At 42.6% G+C, this 17,026-nt stretch overlaps 1 protein-coding gene and 1 pseudogene across 1 annotated transcript; one reads left to right on the top strand and one right to left on the bottom strand.

Annotated features, from left to right (window-relative positions):
• Positions 1-892: 892 nt before the first annotated feature.
• EEF1A1 (eukaryotic translation elongation factor 1 alpha 1) lies at positions 893-5,524 on the bottom strand. The gene is made up of 8 exons (XM_021693084.2): positions 5,490-5,524; positions 4,316-4,493; positions 3,864-4,043; positions 3,452-3,748; positions 3,201-3,351; positions 2,853-3,109; positions 2,532-2,766; positions 893-2,439 (listed from the first exon to the last, which is right to left on the bottom strand). Exons 2-8 carry the CDS (start codon positions 4,457-4,459, stop codon positions 2,315-2,317), a joined length of 1,389 nt encoding a protein of 462 aa, XP_021548759.1. The 5' UTR covers positions 4,460-4,493; positions 5,490-5,524; the 3' UTR covers positions 893-2,314.
• A 9,066-nt stretch (positions 5,525-14,590) lies between these two features.
• Positions 14,591-15,324, top strand: LOC110583601 (annotated as a pseudogene).
• The last annotated feature ends 1,702 nt before the right edge of the window (positions 15,325-17,026 follow it).

Genomic DNA, 17,026 nt, shown 5'->3' with positions numbered 1-17,026 from the left:
TAGAGGTATACAACGGAGTTCTGATCTGGCTGAAAACTTACTTTTGACGGTCTATTCTGGGCATTGGATGAGTAACCAGAATAATTTTTAAAAAAATCAGATATGCCCTACTGACAATCTGTTTTAACTCCTAAACCAGAAAGCCTTTCCTGTTTCATATTCTGTAATCACACCAGAATTCCTGGGACAAATTTCAACAAGCTCCCATCTGAGATTCCTTACAAACATGGATAATTTAACAGCTTGCCAATTTAAAACATGAAGGTCAAACACTAGTTTGAAGCATTCGGGTCTTATAAAAACACTAACTTTACTCAATTCAAACACAAAATGCAGTTAGTATATAAAACTCAGCAGAGGGGCCCCTGGGTGGGTCAGTCAAGCAACTGCCTTTGGCTCAGGTCATCACCCTGGAGCCCCAGGATCGAGTCCCACATCGGGCTCCCTGCCCAGTAGGGAGTCTGCTTCTCCCTCTGACCCTACCCCCTCTCTCCTGCACTCTCTCAAAAAAAAAAAAAAAACTCAGAGCTGAAGTACAAATATTAAGTTCAGGTTTCAAGCTAATTTGTAGTGAACACCAGTAGGTGGTGCTCAAACCAGACAATGGCACATCCGTATTGGATTCTATGGAATTAAGCATCCCAACTAGCCAAACTGAAGCTTTTCTGGACACTATCCCACTCTCCTTCCTACCCTTCCCCTTAGTTAGTGGGAGCAATTTTCTGCAGTTCTGAGTTCTAGGAGGTGGAACAAATCCCTTACGGTTAACATTACAGTTCAGAACACTTTATGCCAGCTACCATATATTGATTTTTAAGAACCTTACCTAGATCATCTTCTCTAACTCTAAACAGTAAGCACATTTGTTCAAATAAGTGAAAAATCTTGGAAGTTGTGGACAAAATCTTTTATTAGTTTTACAGACCTCATCAGTGCCCCTGGTAGTACCGTTATGACCATTTTACCTAACTTAGAACTAAATGAGAAAACTTTTTCAACTGCAGTCCTTTCTCACCTATGGATATTTCCCTTAGCACTGTTCACCTTATAAAATAGGACACATCCTGTTACTTTTGCCTGATAAACTTCTTTCGTAAGCAAAAGCCTATTCAGGGAATTAATGTTCAAATGGTCAAGATTATCAAATGCACCAGTGTTTCGAGATATTTGCCAGCTATCCAGAGCCAAGAATTAGATGGTTGACGCCCAAATACTGTTGATTTACCAAACACTGAATTCTTTTAAGTTCTAAAATTAATTTTTAAAGAGCTCGCTTTTCATCCTGTTCAACTGTCATCTTTCAATATTCCCTATTGTTAGTTTTTGGAGTGACACTTAATCAAGACCTCCAAAACCTTTCCAAACTAAAAACAAAGCTTACCCTGCACTCCACTCCAAAATGGATCCTCTCATCATTTCCCATTGCACCTCTTCAAACTTTGGTTAATAATCTCCAGTGCATGATGATGACTCTTCACCCAACCTTGCTCTTTAAAGATGAAAATTCCTATCGGGAAGTGGATTTCTAGTTCTTAAGTGACCGTAAACTTCCAGTAGACTTTCTTCTCCTACAACCTAGATACAATTAACTCTACCATTAAGTAAAACATTATTGAATGCCTGTTTTAGGGTACTTTAAACTACGTATTTATGTAACAAAGCATTCCAGTAACTGGGAAACTAAGTGTGACAATATATCAAGTTTACCCCATGGGATATAATAAAAGTCTTATATGCAACAGACTTTGGTATTACAGAATTTAACCTGTTTTGTAACTATCTTGTGGTGTTACTCTTTGCTTATCTGTTCTGTGTTGCACCAACAGACCCCTTTTCCCCATAGCTTTTTTCCCTTAGACAAGGTAAAAATGTTCAAGTTTCCACCCATGAAAAAAACGTTAACCCAAACTTAAGTTCCAGCGTTATTTTAACATTAGAAACAGGGTCTGCACAACACTTACTTTTACCTGAATAGTACTATACAAGGTTACAGTGTTGACCAAAAGAAGACACAGGTTTCTCATTAAACTTTTGTTTTAATGGGTCTCAAAATTCTGTGACAGATTTTTGGTCAAGTTGTTTCCATTAAAAAGTACTGATTTTAAAAACTAATAACTTAAAACTGCCACACACACACACAAAAAAACAAATGGTCCACAAAACATTCTCCTTTCCTTCTGAAGGTTTTACGATGCATTGTTATCATTAACCAGTCTTTTACTATTAAACTTAAATGGCCAATTGACACAAACAGTTCTGAGACCGTTCTTCCACCACTGATTAAGACTGGGGTGGCAGGTATTGGGGATAATATTCATTTAGCCTTCTGAGCTTTCTGGGCAGACTTGGTGACCTTGCCAGCTCCAGCTGCTTTCTTGTCCACTGCTTTGATGACACCCACAGCAACCGTCTGTCTCATGTCACGAACAGCAAAACGGCCTATTAAAACAAATTTTAGACCATCAGAAACTCTCCACACAAGCAGTATTTTCCAGCTTGTAATTTCCTAATACGCTCAAAGTCATCCTTACCCAGAGGAGGATAGTCAGAGAAGCTCTCAACACACATAGGCTTGCCAGGAACCATATCAACAATGGCAGCATCACCAGATTTCAAGAACTTGGGACCATCTTCCAGCTTTTTTCCAGAACGACGATCTATCTTCTCCTTCAGCTCAGCAAACTTGCAAGCAATGTGAGCTGTGTGACAATCCAGCACAGGGGCATATCCAGCACTGATTTGGCCTGGATGGTTCAGGATAATCACCTTGGAGGAAAGATTTGCATTTAATAAATCTCTAAAGGCAAGATTCTGGCAGTTAAGTTGAGAACACTGCCACTTTAAAGTGTTACCTGAGCTGTGAAGCCAGCTGCTTCCATTGGTGGGTCATTTTTGCTGTCACCAGCCACATTGCCACGACGAACATCTTTGACAGATACGTTCTTCACATTGAAGCCCACATTGTCCCCAGGAAGAGCCTCACTCAAAGCTTCATGGTGCATTTCAACGGACTTTACTTCAGTTGTAACATTGACTGGAGCAAAGGTGACCACCATGCCAGGTTTAAGAACACCAGTCTCGACTCGGCCCACAGGGACAGTACCAATACCTAGAATATTTATAAGTGGTGTCAAATACCTTATGTGAAGAAAGTACCGCAACCCACACTAATTACATTCTGATAGTAATGTTCAACTTACCACCAATTTTGTAGACGTCCTGGAGAGGCAGACGCAAGGGCTTGTCAGTTGGACGAGTTGGTGGCAGAATGCAATCCAGAGCTTCAAGCAGTGTGGTTCCACTGGCATTCCCATCTTTACGGGTGACTTTCCAACCCTTGAACCAAGGCATCTAAAACAAGATTGTCCATTAGCATTCCTCAAACGGTTGTCATTTAGTGTCAAAATCTGCCCCTTCCATCGCTTTCTCTAGAAGTCTTGAAGTCACTTACGTTAGCACTTGGCTCCAGCATGTTGTCACCGTTCCAACCAGAAATTGGCACAAATGCTACTGTGTCGGGGTTGTAGCCAATTTTCTTAATGTAGGTGCTGACTTCCTTAACGATTTCCTCGTATCTCTTCTGGCTGTAGGGTGGCTCAGTGGAATCCATCTTGTTAACACCAACAATTAGTTGTTTTACGCCCAGGGTGTAAGCCAGAAGGGCATGCTCACGGGTCTGCCCATTCTTGGAGATACCGGCTTCAAATTCACCGACACCAGCAGCAACAATCAGGACAGCACAGTCAGCCTTTAAAAGACAACAAGACCTATCCTGTTAAATGTTCTTCAAAAGTATGAACTCACCTCTTTTCTGACGCAGAATACAAGCCTACAGTTATTTTCAAGTTATTAATCCTACAAACCTGAGATGTGCCTGTAATCATGTTTTTGATAAAGTCTCTGTGTCCTGGGGCATCAATGATGGTCACATAATACTTGCTGGTCTCGAATTTCCACAGGGAGATATCAATGGTGATACCACGTTCACGTTCAGCTTTCAGTTTATCCAAGACCCAGGCATACTTGAAGGAGCCCTTTCCCATCTGTAAGCATTAAAAATGGTTACTTGGTAACTGAAACATGATCAAACTTCAACTTGAAATCCCTTACTCCCACTTAAGCAGAAACGCTGAATTCCACTTTACACCTGGTTAGGTGGCTTTAACTTAGGTCCCAAAGTTACATAGACAACAGCAAGCACTAGTTTATTCCGCCTTATGTAGGACATTCAGATACAAACTAGTGACTAGTTTTGCGGATGTTAACACTTGCTGACTTATCTGAACTACCTTTCTCATTATTTTATTGGACCTACCTCAGCAGCCTCCTTCTCAAATTTTTCGATAGTTCTTTTGTCGATCCCACCACATTTGTAGATCAGATGACCAGTAGTGGTAGACTTGCCCGAATCTACGTGTCCAATGACGACGATGTTGATGTGAGTCTTTTCCTTTCCCATTTTGGTTTAGGTTGAGCGGTGGTTTTCACGACACCTAAATTGAAGAAAAAAAAAAATCCTTTAAACTACTGTCCCAGAGGCTTGAGAATAAGCCACGACCCGCACTCGCAAAGGGCAAATTCCAAGGAGAATTACAACCAGTGCCAAACTGGCCCAACTCTCGTCTCCACCCACTAAGCGTGGGGTTAACTCCACCGCATAAAATCCCCTCCCCCGAGGAAGGCCTGCTTCCAAGGCGTTGAGAAGAAACGAAGGTGCCAAGACGGCGCCCGGTACACCGTGGGGTCATAGGAAGCAGCGGCCTAAGAGGGAAAGGCCCTTTTCCTTTGTGTGGGTGACTCACCCGCCCCGCTCTCCCGGGCCGCCGCGTCCTCCATTTTGAGCTCCCTGCAGCAGGGCCGGAGAGCGGCCATCTTTCCGCGCACGCAACTGGTGCCGAGCGGGGCCTGCCTCGCCGCCCGGGATGGGATGGCATATCGCGGCGCGAGGCTGGGCACCAAAGCCGCCCGGCCCACTCCACGGGACTCTCCCGCGTCCGACTCGGTGGCCACGGCTCGTGGGCCCCCCTCGGCTCGTCGGACATGTGCGCCGGGACGAGTGGGCCTCGCCGCCGCCCTCCGCGCCTCGCAGCGGCCCCACAATCCCAAGAACCCGACGACCGCCAAAGAGCCCACCCTGTGGAAATCCTGAACCTTCGCTGAACTATGTCGACGGAGGAAACCATAGCGGCTTTTTTTTGATAGTTCCGTTGTTTGGAGACTTAAACGACTGTTACCAGGGCAGGCAATAAGGTGCGGCGGAACTCGCACGCGGCCGCCACAGCACCCAAGCCAGGCCGCAAACCAACCACGAGGCGGAGGGAATCCTTAAAAAAGCGCAAGGCCTCGAACCTTCCCACCTACTCACAACCCGAAATTCGGGGTCAAGAACATCGTAAAGTCGCTCGGTGGCGCGGCAGTTGTAAAAGGCACGCGAGGGCCGCAGCCGTCTCAAAGAGGCCAGGCCCGCGGAAGCCACACCCGGCACTCACCTGTGTTCTGGCGGCAAACCCGTTGCGAAAAAGAACGTTCAGGGCGGCTGCGGCACTTATATATGGTCCTCCCCCACCCTCGGGGAAGAGGGCGGAGCCAGCACACGACACCACTTTCCCAGTTTACCCCGCGCCAACTCCATCAGGCACCCGTTCAATCGCCGTCCCCTCCCCCTACTTCTCGGGGACCGTGGGCGATGTACGCTCAGCCCACTGAAGAGCACACATCGCCTCGCGCATGCTCCTCTCGACCCCGATGACGACGAGAGCGAGGGAGTGAGGAGGCGGGGACCAGCGATCCCTCGGTTCTAGGTTAGCGAGAGTTTAACGACGGTCCCTGGGATTCCCCAAGGCAGAGGCGAGTCCTCCTTTGTATGAATTACTCTCAGCTCCAGCTGGGAGGGGCGGGGGCGGGCGGCGAGGAGGCGGCCCAGCGGGGAAGTACAGAATCTTCCATGTGCGATTCCTGGTTTAACTGCAAAGGTGGTGTGGAGGTTGGAGTATGCTTTCCCTCGGCCATATACTTCCAGTTCTTAGCCTAGTCCTCCCGAAGGTCTGGGACAGCCCCTTTGAGCTGCTTCCTTCGCTCGTCGCAGGTCCGCCCCGGGCTGGCTCCTCCCCGGTCTCTGCCTTCAGATGCCCTCTGGGCTGGAGAGGCGTCCAAGGCCCCAGCACTCAGGGCGGAGGGGCGTCGGAGGACGCAAAGGCCGGCCTTCACAGCCCGACAATCCGTAATGGCTTCAACTTGGTGGCCGTGACCAGGACGAATATGCTCTTGGGCTGGCTTCTTGGTCTGTTCCATTCAAAGCCCGCTGCTTTTATCGAAGCCCGTATCACACGTTCACCCCATATGGTACTCCAGACGTCTGGTTTTTCAGTTTAGAATAGATTTCAATCCCACAGTTTGCCTTTTAACTCTAGTTTTATTACGCTATAAAAAGACCCTGTGTGTGTCTACTCTCGTGGTACATTTTCCTTCCAGTGTACACTCATTTGATTGCTAGGATGAGAAACCTAAAAAGAATTTTTCAAATTCAGTCTTTCCACATGATCTCATGCAGAAACTAAGATCTACAGCATCAGCAAGCTTATCCACCCAATTACCTATCCTCAACACTTGCTGTGAAATCACTGCTTCCAAAAAGTGGCCCATTTTCTGTCGTCCCATTGATTTTAACTAAATTTTAGCATAAATCGGGGGTGAAACCAGATAAGGCCTTTTTGGTTGACAATCAGGGCAGACTGAAAAATACTCCTTTCAAGAAAGAACTTTTATTTTTAATGAGCTAGTTACTCTGTCAGTATGTCTCTTCCATGTGTGGAACATCACTGCAACTCCTCCAGCCGATCTATTAACAAATGCTTGAAACCTACTATGTGTCCAGGGCTAAGTGAAGTTCTGTGGCATGTACAAAAGAAATACTTCCTTTTGGAGAGGAACCCACAATCAAATTGGAAGAGGAAAACTAATATATAAAACAACTGGGAAGCAGTTAAAGGCAAACTTGTATGGTGCTTACTCACTTTCTATTTCATTGTGGAATACAGTTCTAGTCCTAGCTTTCAGTTACTTCTCACAACCCAAATCCTTTTTTTTCTTTGTAAATGAAATAAGTCTTTCAGAATAACCTTCCTATATCTTTTTGTTTTACCACTCTTTGTAGATATAAACATCTAAAATTAAGGGGTTTTTTAAATTTCTTCATTAGCAGGTTTCTAGCCTTCTCTTTTTGAGTTTTCATGAAAGAAACTAGGCTATATTTAAGTTTCCTTAGAAATTCATATAACTAATCTTTTTCCAGCAAAAAAGCCTTTTCTATGTCTATATTTCTAGCTTCTTTCCTTTCATAAATTCTTTTTTCACATTGCATTGTCCTGGTGCCCTTACCCAGTCATATACATATGGAATAAAATCATCTTGGTATGCTAGTCAATGTTTGTAATATAATAAAAATGTAAGATACCAATTAAAATCAGTCACTACCAATAGAACAATGCAAATACCTCTGCTCTTGTTTACTTCCTTGGAAACATTAATGACTATTCTCTTTGAAACTAGATTCCCACAATCAGTCATATTTGTACATCATAGTAATATGAACCGCACACTGTATTATGTCAGATTAAGATTAGGATGCCACACTAGATTTATTATTTCCCGGGCCTTCTTGAGCAAGCCTCAAATGGTTTAGGTTTCAACATTACTGGAGATAATACTAGGTCATACAAATATTTTAACAGGAATAGCAAATTTTTGAAAACGTAAAGAAATGGTTAAGTGACATGAGGGAGGGAAGCAAAGACTGAAGAAGACTAAAAGTTGAGTACTTGAAAGCTTTACGTGGAATCCAAAATTGTAGTTAACATCTAATCTAAGAAAGAAAAGTCAAAATGAAAGTGGATGTTGGTAAGAGGGAAAAGTATCAAAGATGATTTCCATTTAATAAAAGTGAGAAAAGTGACCTCTGTGAAATCTGCACAATTCATTAAAATGTGATGTTGCAAACTTAAGTACTTTTATACAATCCTAAAATTGTAATAATTGGAGATATGTGTACTTTCAGTTGAATTATTGTTTGAAAATAGGGACCTACTATATTCTAACAGTAATTTTTTTTAAAGATTTTATTTATTTATTTGAGCGTGAGCAAGAGAAAGAGAGAAGGAGCAGGTAGAGGGGCAGAGGGAGAAGGAAGGAGAAGCACACTCGCCCCTGAGCTGGGAGCCTGATGTGGGACTGGATCTCAGAACTCTGGGATCACGACCTGAGCCGAATGCGCCCCCAACAGTAATTTTTATAGATATGTGTGTATATTCAGCACTATGCTGGACACTGGAATTCTTTAATAGATGCACACAAACACTTCCGCAGGAGCTTATAAAAACTACAACTTCTGATTCAAATCTCACCTTTTAATTTTTCTAGTACTTCCTCCTTACAGCTCTTTTGGATGGTGAAAAAAAATAATCCAGTATTCCAAATAAAGTAACAAAATGGTCCAAGAATGTTCCAGGAGCAAATAAAGACAGCCGGACTTGCATTATTATGCCCAGAAGAGAAAGGAAAATTAAAGTAGGACTCCAAAGCCATCCCAGATTGTAAGCAAGTTTTCTCCAAGGTCCTGTGATTGCAGGTGAGCATATAAAGTATAATACCTTATAGAGAATCCTTTTTAAAAATAGAACCTAAGGAAAAGCAAAACTATGCATATCCCTGATTTATATCTAAGTAACCTGCTGGACACCACTGACTAGTTGCTCTTATTCATGTTTCGATAATGGTCCAGACTTTTGAGGGGTGGGGGTATCTCGAGCCATATTGTGAATTAGATTTAGATACTAGCCACATGCCTTTTCTCAGAGGGCAGAGGTCCCCCTCTGGTCTTGGTCGGGGTCAGAGCGCAACGAGACCGCGAGTCCCAGGGAAGTCGCGCGCGGCTCCGGGCGCACCCAGATTCAGAGGAAGGGGGACTGGAGCGGCGCCGGCAGTATGCCGCGGTCCCAGGTGGCGAGGAGGACACTCGGCCACCTCTCCCCGGCGCCCACTCCTGGGTCCGAGCGACCCGCGCTAGTGGTGCGCTGGGACACCTATAGGCAGGCCGGAACCCCCGGGTTCGGGTCTCCGCAGCACCGAGGCCACCCCGGCCCGCCCCCGGGCACGCCCCCACCTTGAGGTCACTTTCTTGGGTCCTCTGACTGCGGAAGAAAGCGCGCAGGAGGAGACAGAAAACCCCACGTGGCTCAGGGTGGGGGTCGGTTTTCGTCACCTTGGCATGGCCTCTTTTTAGAGGCCACTGAGGCAAATATTCTGTTTTTAAAAAGCCCTGTTCCCTAGCCCCTGTGTTTTGAACAAAATCCTAATGCAGTTTGTCTCCCCACGACTTTACAGCAGATACGGTGTGCCTTTTACTAACTTAAAATGGTAACAGTAACGTTGAGACTTGTAAATGTATTTTGGGGTTGTAATCTAAGGTCATATTTTGTTTAAGATTTTCCTTAAAGTTGTTCATACCATTTAGAGTAGTAAACTGTTAAAATACATTGTAGTAAACATCTGCATGACCCCTTTTAAGGGGGGGAAAAGGATTTTAGTTATTAACTTAGTAAAAGGGTGAACTGCAATCGTTCTTTGATATCTATAATTGTGGTTCACCAAACATCTTTCAGTATTGGCTAATCACTCTGCTATTGGGCCTAATTTAAAGCAGCTTTAAGTAATTACGTTTTGCTGTGGCTTGCCGCGTTTTCATCTTGCCAGTGCCAGTAAAAAATGATCTTTAAAGGGGTATTTTAGAATATGATTAAGCCAAGAAATTATTTGGATTGAGAATCCAAGTAAAATGGTATTTCCATGTGCCAGGCACTGTTCTAATATTTGCAATATTTAATGAAATCCCATCACCAACATTTTACAGATGGGGAACCTGTAGGCAACCGATAGTGTATGCATAATAAGCAAATGCAAACATACATTCTTTTTAAACACTACATCAAAAACTAATGATGTAATGTCTGGTGATTAACATAACATAATAAAAAAATATTAAACTAAAACAAAACAAAACAAGGGAACAAAGGAAGAAAAAGAGACAAACCCAAAAGCAGACTCTTAACTATAGAGAACAGATGGTCACCAGAGGCGAGGTGGGGGGGGGGGGGGAGAAAAAGGGAAAGGGGATTAAGAGTTTTGTTTTTTTTTTTTTAAAGATTTTATTTATTTATATGACAGAGAGAGACAGTGAGAACAGGAACACAACTCAAATAAATATTTAAAAAAAGAACTGATCATAAGGATTAAATGAGATAATGTATCTGAAGATGCAGACTATTTTTACAAATGTAAAAATGTATATAGAACAGGAACACAAGCAGGAGAGGGAGAAGCAGGCTCCCCGCGGAGCAGGGAGCCCGATGTGGGACTCGATCCCAGGACCCTGGGACCATGACCTGAGCTGAAGGCAGATGCTTAACGACTGAGCCACCCAGGCGCCCGAAAGGGGATTAAGAGTATACTTATCTTGATGAGCACCAGGTGATGTATGGAACGGTTAGATCACTATATTGTATTATGTAAACTACACTGGAATTAAAACAAAATTTTAAAAATCTTGAAAAAAAGTTTCACTTTTTGGCACAAAATGATAAAATAAAATATATCACATTGCTTCTTTCACTTAATACATCTTGCAGATCTTATGAGTACTTTAGGGCCCAGCAAAGCAACCTTGGAAACCCAGTAATCTGACCAGAGGGCTAGTTGTAACTTTCACGAGCAGGTCTAGGCAGCCTAGAAAAGGAAAATAGCAGTGGCTTTGGAGTCAGAAAATCAGGGATTCAGTCCTTGATCTGCTGCTTACAGATTTGTGGTAGCCAGCAGTTCTTGGTTTCTCAGTGCATTTGTAACATGAGTCTGTTCGTTATTTATATTTAATATGCACCTCACAATTCTAATATGCAAAGACATGAAAATATATGAGGGCATTCAATTATCTAGTAAAGATGGTGTTTCTAAAAGCTTTTTGGAGAACACCTGCCCTCAGTTGGTATGCGTTATGACACTCACTTGACTCAGTAAAGAATATAAACTTACTAGAATCTTTTTATTTGTAAAAATTTTGCAATAGCTGATACATGTACATGGTGAAACATTGTACAGATGTTATACAGTGAAATGTTACTCTTTTTTTTATATAATCAGTTTAAAGAAAGTCTGAAGACTATGCCAGGAAAATTAACTAAAGATATTTATACGACTGCTCTCATGATTCTAAGACCAGTGCCCACCAGAATAAATGCTCTCTCAGTATGAAAGAAAGGATAGGGGCGCCTGGGTGGCTCAGTCGTTGGGCGCCTGCCTTCGGCTCAGGTCGTGATTCCAGGGTCCTGGGATCGAGCCCCGCATCGGGCTCCCTGCTTGGCAGGAGGCCTGCTTCTCCCTCTCCCACTCCACCTGCTTGTGTTCCCTCTCTAGCTGTCTCTCTCTCTGTCAAATAAATAAATAAAATCTTTAAAAAAAAAAAAAAGAAAGAAAGAAAGGATAATCTTCCCTCACTCACTATTTTTTGTGAATCTGCATTTTATAGGCAATATTCACTTTCAGTATGTCTATGTCTTCATAGGTAACATAGTGAAAAGAACACTGGACTAAAGAACTGGAGTCTATTCCTAGCAATTTTATTTAATAGTTGTATGTCCTTGAATATATCACCTTCGAGCTCATTATGCTATCATACAATATCTAATACCTATTTACAGAACTGTTCATAAGAGGGGCACCTGGATGGCTCAGCAGTTAAGCGGTTACCTTTGGCTCAGGTCATGATCCCAGGGTCCTGGGCTTCCTGCTCAGTGGGGAGTCTGCTTCTCCTGCTTCCTCTGCCCCTCCCCCCTCCTGCTTGTGCTCTCTCTCTCTCTCTCTCTCAAATAAATATTTAAAAAAAGAACTGATCATAAGGATTAAATGAGATAATGTATCTGAAGATGCAGACTATTTTTACAAATGTAAATGCTCATTATAATTAGTAAATAATCATTAACTCTTGGGGCGCCTGGGTGGCTCAGTCGTTAAGCGTCTGCCTTTGGCTCAGGTCATGATCCCAGGGTGCTGGGATGGAGCCCTGCATGGGGCTCAGTGGGAGGCCTGCTTCTCCCTCTCCCACTCCCCCTGCTTGTGTTCCCTCTCTCGCTGTGTCTCTCTCTCTGTCAAATAAATAAATAAAATCTTTAAAAAAAATCATTAACTTTCAAAAAACAAGAAAAATCTGTTCAAATTTACCCATGTCTTTATTCATCCTAATGAGTACTATTTGGTCCATTTCATTTAAATATTAGAACTATATAGGGGCGCCTGGGTGGCTCAGTCGTTAAGCGTCTGCCTTCGGCTCAGGTCATGATCCCAGAGTCCTGGGATCGAGCCCCGCATCGGGCTCCCTGCTCCGTGGGGAGGCCTGCTTCTCCCTCTCCCACTCCCCCTGCTTGTGCTCTCTTTCTCGCTGTGTCTCTCTCTGTCAAATAAATAAATAAAATCTTAAAAAAAAAGAACTATATAGATTCACCAATACATATGACACACACTGTGTGTGTTCTGTAAGTGGCAGGGACTTTTGAATTATGGCATTCATTATATGTTGGTAATTGTAGAGGACTTCAGAGGTCAGTTTTTATTCATCCATCCATCGCGCATTCACGGAGCATGAACTGTGTGCCAGGCACTTAGCTAGACACTGAGGAGATAAGAAAACAATCACTGTTGGATAGTGTGTGCGGCAGAGCCCTGGACAGGAAGAGAGAGGGGACACTAACAGTGTTGACTCCAGGGGAGCGTGAATGCTGGAACCAGGAAACCTAAGGTGCTTTCCACGAGCGAGCACCCACAAGGGATTCAGACTGGGGGAGGGGAAGAGGACAGCAGCAGGGAAAGCTTCACCTTGGTTGGTTAGGAGCTGTGGTAATCAGCCGGTGAAGGAAGCCATGGGGTGGGGAGGGTGTGTTGTGGGTGACTGCCTTAGAAGAGAAGGTGGGAGGAAGGGTTTGCTCCTCCGCAGATAGGAGCAGAGATGGAGATAAAACTGTTTGGTATTCACTGAGGCCCCTGAGGAACCTGTGTAGAATATTCGGGCTTCAGAGACAGATGTGGGTCCCAGTCTGGCATCTATCCCTTACTGAATGTGTGGCTCTGGGCAAGGTATTTGGTTTCTTTAAGCTTCAGCTCTCTCATCTATAAAAAAGAAGATGATAGGGCACCTGGGTGGCTCAGTTGGCTAAGTGACCACCTTCGGTTTAGGTCATGATCCTGGAGTCCCAGGATCAAGTCCCACATCAAGCTCCCTGCTCAGCAGGGAGTCTGCTTCTCCCTCTGACCCTCCCCCCTCTCATGATCCCTCTCTCTCTCTTTCTCTCATTCTCTCTCTCAAATAAATAAATAAAATCTTTAAAAAAGATTTAAAAAAAGAAGATGATAATACCTACCACTGCTATGAAAATTAGATAAGAAAATGTTTTTTTTCACCAAGTTAGAACAGTAATTGTCAGGGAGTTGTTTGGTTTTTTTTCCTTTTTGTTTGTTTTTACCCATTGTCTATAATGTATAGCACTTTCGGAGGGAGGCACTTCTGAAGTCAGAAAGCTTTCACTCAAATCCCTGTTGGCTCTCCCACTGCTAGCATGGGGATATTTGGCAAGTGATCTAACCTCTTTAAGCTTCAGATTTCCTATCTATAAAGTGTGGACAATAATAAATAATATCTGCCCCAGAGGATTGTGGTGAAGATTAAATAAGTCAATCAATGTAAAGTACTTAACCCAGTGCCTCAGCACTTGGTAAGCATTCAATAAATCTGAATTGTTGCTTGTTATTTTATTTTTTCTTTTCTTTTTTTTTAAAATTTTTTTATTATGTTATGTTAATCACCATACATTACATCATTAGTTTTTGATGTAGTGTTCCATGATTCGTTGTGTATAACACCCAGTGCTCCATGCAGAATGTGATGTTATTTTATTTTTTCTTATTTGAGAGTCCTCGTTAACTGGAATCTTGTCATAGACTGAAGTTTCTTTTCCAAGAAAATGCCACAATTACCTTGTTTTCAGCTCTGTGTTTAACGTCCCTGCATTTTAGGTTTGCTTATTAATTTTTCTCATAGGCCCTTTTCTGGAATCTTAAAGATGCCATGTTTTGAATAACTGTGAAGTTAGAAATGTTAAACAGTTTTTCTTTAACTAGGATTTCTTAAAATTAAAGGCAGCATAAACCATCACCCCTAATTCTAAAGCCCTGTCATATCTTTGTACTTTTTTTTTTTAAGATTATTTATTTATTTATTTGACAGAGAGACACAGCGAGAGAGGGGACACAAGCAGGGGGAGTGGGAGAGGGAGAGGCAGGCTTCCCGCTGAGCAGGGAGCCCAATGCGGGGCGCGATCCCAGGACCCTGGGATCATGACCTGAGCTGAAGGCAGATGCTTAACGACTGAGCCACCCAGGCGCCCCATCTTTGTAGTTTTCTAAGATTAAATGTCCTGCATCCTTTAAAAAAAATTAGTATAGGCCTGTCCTCTCCTGGCCAAAGCCCGGGGGACCAGAGCGAGACACGGGGACCATGTTCCGACGCAAGCTGACAGCCCTCGACTACCACAACCCGGCTGGCTTCAACGCAAAGATGAAACAGAATTTAGAAACTGTATTGTTTGGCTTGAAGACCAGAAAATCAGACACTACAAGATTGAAGACAGAGGTAATTTAAGAAACATCCACAGCAGTGACTGGCCCAAGTTCTTTGAAAAGTATCTCAAAGATGTTAACTGTCCTTTCAAGGTTCAAGAGCAACAAGAAGCAATTGACTAGCTTCTTGGTTTAGCTGTTAGACTTGAATATGGAGATAATGCTGATAAATACAAGGACTTGGTACCTGATAATACAAAAAATGCTGACAATGCAGCTAAAAATGCAGAGCCATTGATCAACTTGGATGTAAATAATCCTGATTTTAAGGCTGGTGTAATGGCTTTGGCTACCCTTCTTCAGATTCAGCGTCATGATGATTACCTGGTAATGTTTAAGGCAATTCGCATTTTGGTCCAGGAGCGCCTGACCCAGGATGCAGGTGCTAAAACAAATCAAACGAAAGAGGGCTTGCCTGTTGCTTTAGACAAACATATTCTTGGTTTTGACACAGGAGATGCAGTTCTTAATGAAGCTGCTCAAATTCTGAGATTGCTGCATATAGAAGAGCTCAGAGAGCTACAGACAAAAATTAATGAAGCCATAGTAGCTGTTCAGGCAATTATTGCTGATCCAAAGACAGACCACAGACTGGGGAGAGTTGGAAGATGAACATTTTAGGATTTCAGATTCTTACCTACTTAGTACAATTGGGAACCATGTACACTCTGGCATGTGTTTGGAAATCAAATGTCACATTTTCAAGGGAAGAATCCTAGAAAATTGACCATGTTCTTGAGATTTACCATCATTGCTTTTTCTTTAATAAAGTTCAGGAAAGTGGAAAAAAATTAGTATAGTATCTTTTAAATTATTGCTATGTTATCTCTGTTTTTTTAGTACCATCTGCTTTTTGTTGTTGGTGTTGTTGCTTTAAAAACATTTTTTTTAGGGGTGCCTGGGTGGCTCAGTTGGTTAAGCGTCCGACTCTTAATTCTGGCTCAGGTCATGATCTCAGGGTCGTGAGATTGAGACCCATGTTGAGCTCTGCACTCAGTGGGTTGTCTGCTAGAGATTCTGTCTCTCCATCTGCCCCTTCCCCAACCCCCCCATAAATAAATAAATGAATCTTGTTTAAAAAAAGCAAACAAACGAACAAACTGAAAGTGCTCAGAGAAAGATAGGGGAACACATATAAGGGACCAACAACTGAAATGATTGTGGACATCTCATCAGAAGGATGGAGGCAAGGAGGTAGAGGAACATCATCTTAAAGTTCTGAAAGAAAAAAATAATCAAACCTGTCAACCCAGAATTCTATATCTAGTGAAAATATCCTTTATGAATGAAGGTGATAAAATCATAATGAAATTCCACTACATACCCACCAAAATGGCTAAAATTTAAAAGACTGAAAATACCAACTTTGGGCAGGCATTTGGGACTCTCACACAGCTGGTGAGCCTGTGAAATGGTATGTTCTCTTAGAAAAACAATTTGGCAACTGTTTTTAACGCTTAAAAAGTTAAACATGCATTTTTCATATGACCATCCTTTCCACTATTAGGTATTTACTCAAGAGAAATGAAAGCACATGTCCATACACAGACGTGGGGCCAAATACTCATAGCAGTTTTATTTGTAATCACCAAAAACTGAAAACAAGCCAAATGTCCATCAACAATTTTGATAAACAAACATGGTATATCCATACAATAGAAAACTACTCAGCAGTAAAGAAGAATGAACTATTGATACATGTAACACCATGAGTGACATTCAAAATGATTATGCAGATTGAAGAAGCAGTACGAAAAAGAATACATGCTGAATCATTCTTCATTGACATAAAATTTTAGAACATGCAAATTAATCCGTAGTAACAGAAAGCATATTAATGGTTGCTAGGGGATGGGGAGGGGGACAAAGGAGGATAGAGAAGAGGTATTACAAAGAGGTGCAAGGAAACTTTTGGGGATGATGAATATATTTGTTTTCTTGATTGTGATGATGGTTTCATGGGTGTATACATATGTGAAAACTTATCAAATTGTATACTTTATATGCAATTAATCAAATGACAAATTAGAAAAATAGAGAAAGGGGCGCCTGGGTGGCTCACTCGTTAAGCGTCTGCCTTCGGCTCAGGACATGATCCCAGGGTCCTGGGATCGAGCCCCACATCGGGCTCCCTGCTCAGCTGGGAAGCCTGCTTCTCCCCCTCCCACTCTCCCTGCTTGTGTTCCCTCTCTTGCTGTGTCTCTCTCTGTCAAATAAATAAAATCTTAAAAAAAAAAAAAAAGAAAAATAGAGAAAAAAACAACAAACAAAAAAGAATGAAAACAATATAGATAAGTTTTTGGGTATATATATA

This window comes from Neomonachus schauinslandi, chromosome 8, assembly GCF_002201575.2.
Source record: "Neomonachus schauinslandi chromosome 8, ASM220157v2, whole genome shotgun sequence".
In the NCBI taxonomy this organism is placed as follows: Eukaryota; Metazoa; Chordata; class Mammalia; order Carnivora; family Phocidae; genus Neomonachus; species Neomonachus schauinslandi.
Note: the sequence above shows the minus strand (reverse complement) of the source record. Positions and strands in the feature narration are given on the sequence as shown.